Raw genomic sequence first — 9,233 nt, forward strand, 5'->3', positions numbered from 1 at the left:
TCCTGTGTTTATGACAAGATTTGCCACAATAAAGAATTAGAAAAACAATCCTTACAGCTTTAGTCACATCACTTACCTGTAATGAAGTATGCCCTACACATGTGCTGGCAGCTGGATCCTGGAGAAATCTTCATTTCAGGGATGCCTGTCCCCTTGTCTCTGTACTTTGGACGCTTCAATAGTTGACAGCTCCAGGTCTTTAGGCAAAACAACAGTGCAGAAGGTCCAACAGGGATAGGTCCCCTCATTCTTCCTCCTCCTCCACTAAGAAAAGGTTTTATAGATTACACTTCTTGTAAAATGATTTGTGAACAAGGGAAACAGTCCTGTGACTGATCAGAACCCCCCCCCCATTCATAGATTATGTTACAAGCCTTGTAACCAATGAAAGCATTTTTCTCCATGGAGAAAGAAGGAACATATCCCTGACAGACCATCTGTACAGCTGTTCTGCATAAAACCTAAACCTGTTAAAGGATAAGTTCACCTTTTGTAACATGTTGCATTTTACACCTATATTCAGGGTGTAGCATATTACTGTTGGACTGGCTCCCACACCCCCTGATTTCCTGTTGTGACAGCTAGTTGAGGATCTTCATCCAACCCCAGTCCCCATCACCCATTAGCTTTCAAAGTTGTAAAAAAGAAGTGCGGCCAAGCGGGGCTCAATCATTTATTCACAGAGTGCTGTGAATGGGAAACTACAAGTTTCATCCTCCTTTGCGGCTGTCGGCTTGATGTTCTCAAGGAACTACCACAGCTCTGTTGAATGCTGTGGCAGATAATTGGTTCTTCCTGTCGGTATAATATTGCCTAATCGTAAGAGCAGACAGATTACATTGACAGTCTGCAGGGGTCCTGTATGGTACCAGCAATCTGCTGATCACGGGTGCAATGATTTCCAGGCTCCTAAAACAAAAAAAATAGTAAATGTACATTTTTTTTTTACTTGCAGATAATGTGCATTTTATTTTTGTGTGTGTGTGTTAGAAGGTGAACCTATAACTTTAATCAATACAGTGGGGAAGTTCAGAGACAGGAAGGGGACAGGCATCCCTGCAGTGAAGATTTCCCTAGGAACCAAATGCCTGTACAACCTGGTTGTTTATGTGAAACTGTCTGTCAAGGACAATGTCTTTGCTGTATTGACTGCACACCATATCAGAGAGATAAAGGTACACATTGCACTTTGACCATGGATAATAGGGCACGAGTTCTGTAGTAACACTTAAACCTCATAAGCTTTATGATTTATTTTTTTCCCTCACCTTTTAAAATGGTAGCTTACTGCCTTTAATGTTCTCACTTCCCAGATGAAATTGCCAAAGGAGTACAGCTGGCCAGAGAAGAAGCTAAAGATTTCCATTCTTCCGGATACCGTATTTGATAACCCACTACAATGAGGAAAAGGGCAGGACCAGCCAAGAAGCAGAAAGATGATGAACTCTGCCGCTTTCAGCACCGTTTATGGCTGTAAACCAAAGGAAAGCAGTTACTGCACAATCATCACTAGAAGAGACCGATAACACAACACTTGTGATATTTCAGCACCAGGACTGTATATCCTTACCTACGTGACTTGATGAACTGATAGAACCCTGTTCTATTTCAGTACACAATTCTGTCAGTTAATGGCTTTCTCTGTGCTCATAAATGACACCCTTGTGACGGTAGCCTCCACTTAACAAGTTAGTATTTAGCTAATGCTGTATTTCCCGAGTACATTGATTCTCGTATGACACTGGAACCTGCAAGTGGTCACAATGCTGGCTACAGGATTGTTCCATCGACTGACTTTCCACAATCGCAGTGTTACTTTTCAGTAGTTGAATATTGATTCTGTGTGATCCAGATAATATATACAATAACTGATGTGTGGGGGACTTTATCAGTATTCTGATTTTTATTGTGATTTAATTATATATTTAATACATAGATCTTCTCTAGTACTTGGAGAGATCGCTTTTCTTTCCCAACACTTTTAATTGGTCTCTCAGTTGTGATTCATAAATAGAGTATCAGATAAAAGTATTATGCAGGATATTGCAGACTGTGATCCGTGACTGGTTTCCTCATAAAAGCTCAGAATACGTTCTCTGCAAATGGGACCACGATGGACCTCAGTGTAGTGCTGAGCCATGGAAATGTTCGATTTGCCTCTTAGACCATTAAGTTCCAGTGCCTAATGGAGCAAGTCTATGTAGCTGGGTGAAATTGCTTGTTAATTTTTCACTCATAGACTCACATCAGGAAACCTTGAGGTCTGAATCACACATTCAGATTTTCCTTTAGTGCCTACAGTTAGATATTCAGATTCTATAGGGTCTGTTTTGATTTCATACTGTCAAGTTCCAGAGTGCTGCTATATGTGTATTGCTGCAAAGGATGCAGAAATCCCTCATTAGACTTATTTTACTTTGTTTAGGGCAAAGACCAGAAAGCTATAGCAAACCACTAGGATCTTGGTAAAATGAAGACCTATCAGTGACTAGTTACTCAGTTACTGCCCTTTCTTGATGGATGAGCCTGATGGCTTCAATTCTGAATAAACATACTAGATCATTATGTTCCTTGTAACCAGAGCTGGACTAGATTGCCACAATTAGGGTATAAGGGCTTTTCCTGCTTATTGCAACCAGATATTTCCTTTGTTCTTACAGCTTATAACTATAAATGAACAGAAGGGAGACTCTTGTAAAGCAAGTGCTGGTCTTTCTACAAACACTTTGTAATGTGTGCAAATGCCTAAAGCTGGCCATACTCTATACAATCTGTTTGTACAAACCTATTTTAGATTTACAAAAAAAATATGTAATAAGAAGACTAACCTAAGAAATCAATTTGTATCTAGTCAGATAGGCCCTTGTACTTCATAAATGATGGTAGATCTAAAAGAGATTATACAGACAAAGTGTATAGTGCATGGGCAGCCTTAGGCACCCCGTAGATAGTTTTTTTTTTTTTTTTTCCTCTCAACCTGTTGGTTGGATTAAAAAAAAAAAAAAGACTCTATTCTCCAATCCACACACTCAATGTGGATGGAGGAATCTTCCCTACTAAGATACTGTATTTTGAAAGCAGCAAGACTTACCGATGTCAGAATACACTGAGCAGTGTTGCAGGCGGTACCCTGCAGAGCTGATTGAGCAGGGAAAATCCCACAGGGCGGCTGTACAGAAGTCAATTGGTAGAATGACTTCTGTACAACCTCCCTGCCCGTACACCGAAGTCTGGCCAGTACAGCAGGGACTTGCCAAATTTTGATCCTAGTATGGCCAGCTTTAGAGGTATTAAACTTGGATACATAATAAGATGGCTGTTAAACTGGAACCCAAGCCAGAATATTTCCTTTTTTAACCCTGGTTCACACTGATGCAAATTTGATGTGTTTCAGAACGTATAAATTCGCATGCCAAAGGAGATAACATTTCTTTCTATTGAAGTCGTTTACACCTATGTGTTCCAAACACTGTGATTTCCAAAAGGGTCCTGCGTGTTGTGGGATGCGGTACGTTTTTGAGCCCCATAGACTTGATAGGTGTTCAAATGCAATGTGATTTCTGTGCGAGATACACCAATTTCTAATGTCACAAAATTAACCAGAACAAAAATCACATCTGTGTAGAATTGCTGTACAATTGCACAGCAACTTCTCCTGAAAGCGCACTTGAATACTCACGTATCCATGTAACCAGGGCTCAGACTAGAGTAAGAACTCTCCTGTCAGGCATATTTTGCAGTTTGTGCTCATGTTAGGGAGGTTTCTACTTATTTCTTGTCGGGGATAGGAAGTCGAGACATTCTTCAGTGTGTAAAAAGACAGCAATAGTTGAAGAAGGAATTGGAAATTAATATTATGGTGTATGTCCCTGCTGGGCAGTTCTTCACTTCCCATCCAGTGATTGTGTGGTCACCACAAGGAAGTGAAGGGAAATCTCACTGGGGACACAGAAATTAAAGAAAAATTGAAATTCTTGCCCCTCCCCACAATACAATACCTGGCTAAGGTTACACATTAGGAGTACTTTAGGAACACTCGAACCATAGTGGTGTATATTTGTTGGCTACGTTTCAATACAAAAATTTAGCTTGCCACCAGAATAAAAAAATATTTGAGGTATGAAACAGCTGCCCTAGTGTGGGTTATGGGTAGACATAGTCCATATAAAACATTAACCTAGGTCAGCTTTTGGTGGTACCCTCCTAATGCCCACTGTGCACAGAGTAATGTAGTATTATTATATATAACACTACATTGTTCAGTGGAATGTCAAACTGTTAAATAGTAATGGATTACCTCCCACAGCTTATATGGCTATGTTTGTAAGGCACTATGGGATGCAGTAGAATTGAGGGGGTTGGGGGCATAAGAATGCAATCGGAGGTACAGTGATCTTCATGGCTGTGTATGAGCCTTCGAATAGCCCCACACTAGTCTGTATCTTGAAGACAGAAATAAGCGCTAAGCTCCCCTTTATGTAGTAGCTCGTTATGAGGGATTTGTGTGTTCAGTGGTGGTATATTTTTTAGGTTGTAAGCTCTCAAATCCAAGGCTCTTCCTAACCGCTTGTCTTTTATTGTATCATAAATATACTGTCTCCCTTTATTTTGATGGCAGTATATAATTCCTCTTTGACCACTTTCCCTCCACCCCATTGTATAAGTACTGCTACAGGGCTGCACAAAATCACACATTATATGTGATTTGCATTTCCGGGTAGGGGGCACGCATGCTGCCCTGCCTGCGCCGCTATTGGCAGATAGGGATGTCAATCACTGAACCAGCCGGCGATTCCCGGCCGGCACTTGGAAATCGTCAGGGGAAAGACCTGTGTGTAAACGACACAGGTCTCTCTCCTGTCAACATGGACATGCTGTTTTGTGCAGACATACAAAGCAGCCTGTCTCCCAGTAAATCACAGCACACAGTAACCCTAGGTTCACACCTAAGTGTTTTCTGCAGCGTTTTGCAGAAATGCAGTGCAGTCCATTTTAACATGATTTCCTATGGGACACATTCACATCTGCGCGTTTTCACCAGGTGCATTTTTTGGAAAGGGTCAGGGACTTTTTTTAACACAAAAAGTTGCGTTTTTGTCTCTATAGACTTCAATGGAAACGCTACAGAAAAGCATGTAGTGCGTTTCTGCTGCATTTTTTTATGCGTTTTGTGGTTTAAATGTGCCTAGCAACAAGAAAGATTTTAAAAAAGCAAAAACGCGTCAAACACAGGTGCAAAAACACAATGCAGAAACAGCTCAAACACAACCTGCATAGTTGTGAATCTAGCCCTAAATGCAGTTAACCCTTTGATCACCCCAGATGTTAACCCCTTCCTGCCCAGTGTCCTTAGTACAGTGTCAGTGCTTATTAGCACTGATCACTGTATTAGTGTCACTGGGGATGTCAGTGGCAGTTAGTTCCCACCCAGTGTCAGAATGCCCGCCGCAGTCCCACTTTAAGTCGCTGATAGCTGCCATTACTAGTAGTAAAAAAAAATAAATAGAAATCCTCCCCAGTGAAAACGCAGACCGATAAAAACCTGAGATGTTCCAAGCCTTCTCTACCTAAAACCGTCATTTTGGCTAGAGTTTCACTTCAATTCAAAAAGAAATACAAAGGAATGGAGTTTTGACTGTATGCTGCCCTCTACAGATCATTGGTCAGAAATACATCAACTGTAGGTTCACACCTAAGTGTTTTCTGCAGCGTTTTGCGAAAACACAGTACAGTCCATTTAACATGATTTCCTATGGGACAGGATCACATCTCTGCCTTTTTCACCTGGTGCGGTTTTTGGAAAGGGTCAGGGACGCAAAATGCAATGCAGAAATGCATCAAAAACAACCTGCATATGTGTGAACCTAGCGTTAAGGATAATTATGGGGTTAATATAAAAAAAAACATACATACTCACCTCCAGACTGCAGCATCCACATGACACTGCAGCTGTCCCAAACCAGCTCTAACACTGAGAGCTGACAGATCACATGACTTCTGGTTTGCTTGCAGCAGAGAATAGTGAATGTCAGTCACTGCACCCTATTCTGCTCCTCTAACACTCACATGAGTGACAGGTTGGGAAGAAGTCAGTCACAGCTGGCTCCAGTTCTTAGCCATTTGCTGAAAGGAGAAAACAGTGGTCAATCAGGCAGCCAGGTGGATCCGACAACATTGTCAGGATCCCTCCTGAATGTGTTGAGGCTCTACCCTGTCAGCTGTTAGTAAATACACTCCTGTGATCCAAAAGAAAGGCAAAGCCAAAAAACAGTTTGTCCATACTTCTTTTTTTAGATCTCAAGAGTAGTGGCCTTTTTTGCTCATTTTCTACATTTGCTTTGAGCTGTCATTCAGATGATCAATAAAGGGTAATGTATTGATTATGAATAAATAATTTGTAAATACTACTTCACTCAAAATGTTGTTGTGATGTTTGCACTGTACACAGGACTGGTGGGATCATTGCATCAACAGTGCTGTTTGACATCCAAGTAGACAGTTGCTACCCTAAAAGTTTCCTGTGCATCAGACACAGCTCATTTATTGGTTGAAAAATTCTACATTGTCCCAATCTACTTAGTGGCCCAGATGCCAATGATCACATTCAAATACAAATGTGAATGTTATTAATGTCTACTTTGCATAAATTGTTATGAGGGGGTTACTGCAGGGCTCCTATGGGTTTAACAGTAGGGACAGAAATTTCACAAAAGTCCTCTAGCAACATTTGGATAAAAAGTAATAAATTGCAGCTTACCAGACACTAGATGTGGTAGCCTCATGCATTTTATTTTTTTTCCCCTCTGTTTTCACCTAGAAATCTGGCCAGTAACACACCTCCTGTATTAAAGTGCCTACACTGAATGAAGGACAACAGCATTGTCAGTTTGGGGAGAGGGGAGTGTTTGACATACTAGCAGACTTAAATACACTAAAGAAATTGAAGCCATACTCTAGTAAACTCTTTATTATGTAGTTACAGCAACAGCTGTGCTCCTTTTGGGATAAATGTTTTACATGAATAAAAGCTGATCATTTGTAAGCACCTTGTGTTAATGGTTTGTTTCAACCCTCTAACTACTATATCTGCAGGATAGCTTGTTTTGTTGGAAAAACAGACTTGCTAGCAGGATCACTAGGTGAATATAAAATAAAGTAAGCCTCAAAAAGAAAGCTAATGCAGCCATCACATCTAAGAAGCTGCAATGTAATGTTTGCCTTTGGGTTTAATACCAATTTAACTATGTAAGTTAATGAGGTAGCATGATGTGTAGCATTATGTAAGCCACAGCAACCAATCAAAACCTTTCACTGTTCTTACTGCAGAAAATCTGATTGGCTGCAGGGGGTCTACACTTTGCACATAGTAACTTGCTTTGCAGCACCTTGTTGAATAACGCTGAAAGACTTTGTAAGGAATATCATGTAACTGCACACAGTCTGACTATGCATACTTATGGTGTTCAGTAAACTCCGTTTTGTATACAACAGTAGAAAATAAATGGACATAATATAAAGATCTCTGAATCTTTTAGCATATCTAATTTTGTAACTTATAACTTTTGGTTTGCTTATTTTTATTTTGTATTTTTTGTATACTGTAGTTTGTATTGTACATTCTCACTGGTTTAGATTGCAGGTAGATGAGCTTGTGAATTACTTGTTTGTAATTTGCAAACCACTAAACTTCTCCTTGTCTTTAACTAAATGCATTAAAATGTATTTGTACAAAAGAGCTGCGGCCTGCAATGCTTTCTACTTCTCATTACTGCTAGTGAGATTTGTTTGGATGATCTGTGCCTGGCTATTTCTTACCCTGCCAGGAGTTTTTAAGGTCTCATGTACACGGAGTGTTTGAAAAACTTTTCTAAACGCTGGAAACTGACTGCTTGAAAACGTAGGTTAAAAACGTCAGTTTAGCCGCGTTTTAGCTACCACGTTTATGTGCATTTTGCGTTTAGAAGCCTTTTTAAAAGATCACCTCAGGAGACCCTCCCAAATGCCCAGAATGTAATGAAAAATAATGAATAATTAACCATTTCAGACATTTTGTGAGAGCAGAAGCAGAGAGAGCACTACTTTCTGATGGGTGTTGCAACTGTAGCAAAAGTGGCTTGTGAAACATTCCACTGTGGGAGGAGCTACATAGTGCTATATGCCTTCAGATGCATTCTGGAGTGCACACAACACTCCTTGTGCTTTTTTTTGCTGTTTTGATGTGTTCCAGTACAGTTCTGTGCAGAAATAATGCAGCACATTCTACCATTTTTTCCTGCACGCGAAACCTGGAACTGACTGCACTGGTGTACTAGGTCCATTTGAATACATAGAAAACACTGCACATGCATTTTTGATGAAGAAAAAAGGCTCTGGACAGCATCTGCATATGGAGCAGCCCAAAAACACGTCTAAATGCATACGCGCATAAACAAGCATTTGAAACGCCGGTAAACTCTCCTCCCGAACGTGATTTTTGTGCTTTCAAAAAAAATGCCTGTAACGTCAATTGCCTGTAAAGGACTATGTGTACATGGACACCTAGGAAAACAAAGGAGAGTTCAGGGGCTACTGAAAAACCGCACAACTGCTCCTTAACTTCAGTTTAGCAGCTACAGTGTACATGAGCCCGAATGGTCATCCTTCTGCTAAAAAAGACACCTTCTAAAAGATGAGTTGTTCTTGCTAGTCTTGAAGGCAGTGCCTCCTATATTCCCTTTCATGGTGCTACGCTGAACTTCAACCTTGCAGAACAAGTCCAGTTGAATGTGATTGACTACTACAAAGTATAGTATGACTTTGATGAATAGGAACCCTTACAAGCATAATAGGGTTGAAATACTGTACTTGAGGAACCTTCGCTTTTGGAAAAAGATCCAGCATCTGTTAAGATGAAAATGAAGTTTCTGTTGCAATACTCACCCCCTCTCCAGTGCTGGACCTCCGACTCCTCACGGTTGGTTGAATGATGGCCAGCGGCTTTCACCTCCCTTACCCCTCTGAGGGTGTGTCTTCATGTTGGCCTGCCTTACCAGAGAATGGCACTGATGCCTGGCATCATATAATGGACCAGAAGATAGTTGAATGTAAGGTAGGAATACATGTAAATCCTATTAAAAAAAAAAAAGTGAGGGAGAGGAGGTGCAGAATGGGAGGAGAGCTGGACTTTTAAGCCTCATTCATACCTGAGAATTTTGTAGCGAGAAGCTCCAAAACACTCATGGAGGAAAAAATCA

At 40.6% G+C, this 9,233-nt stretch overlaps 1 protein-coding gene across 2 annotated transcripts in view; it reads left to right on the forward strand.

Annotated features, from left to right (window-relative positions):
- Positions 1-7,735, forward strand: part of SUFU (SUFU negative regulator of hedgehog signaling) — a 76,926-nt gene extending 69,191 nt beyond the window's left edge. For both annotated transcript variants that reach the window (XM_089683302.1, XM_089683303.1), the window contains exon 12: positions 1,314-7,735. In XM_089683302.1, the coding sequence (XP_089539428.1) occupies positions 1,314-1,403 (90 nt within the window). In that variant the 3' untranslated portion in view covers positions 1,404-7,735. The remainder of the gene's footprint in view (positions 1-1,313) is intronic.
- Positions 7,736-9,233: the final 1,498 nt, after the last annotated feature.

This window comes from Staurois parvus, unplaced genomic scaffold (assembly GCF_062004578.1).
Source record: "Staurois parvus isolate SC_StPar_1 unplaced genomic scaffold, SC_StPar_1.0 ptg000303l, whole genome shotgun sequence".
NCBI classification, from domain to species: domain Eukaryota; kingdom Metazoa; phylum Chordata; class Amphibia; order Anura; family Ranidae; genus Staurois; species Staurois parvus.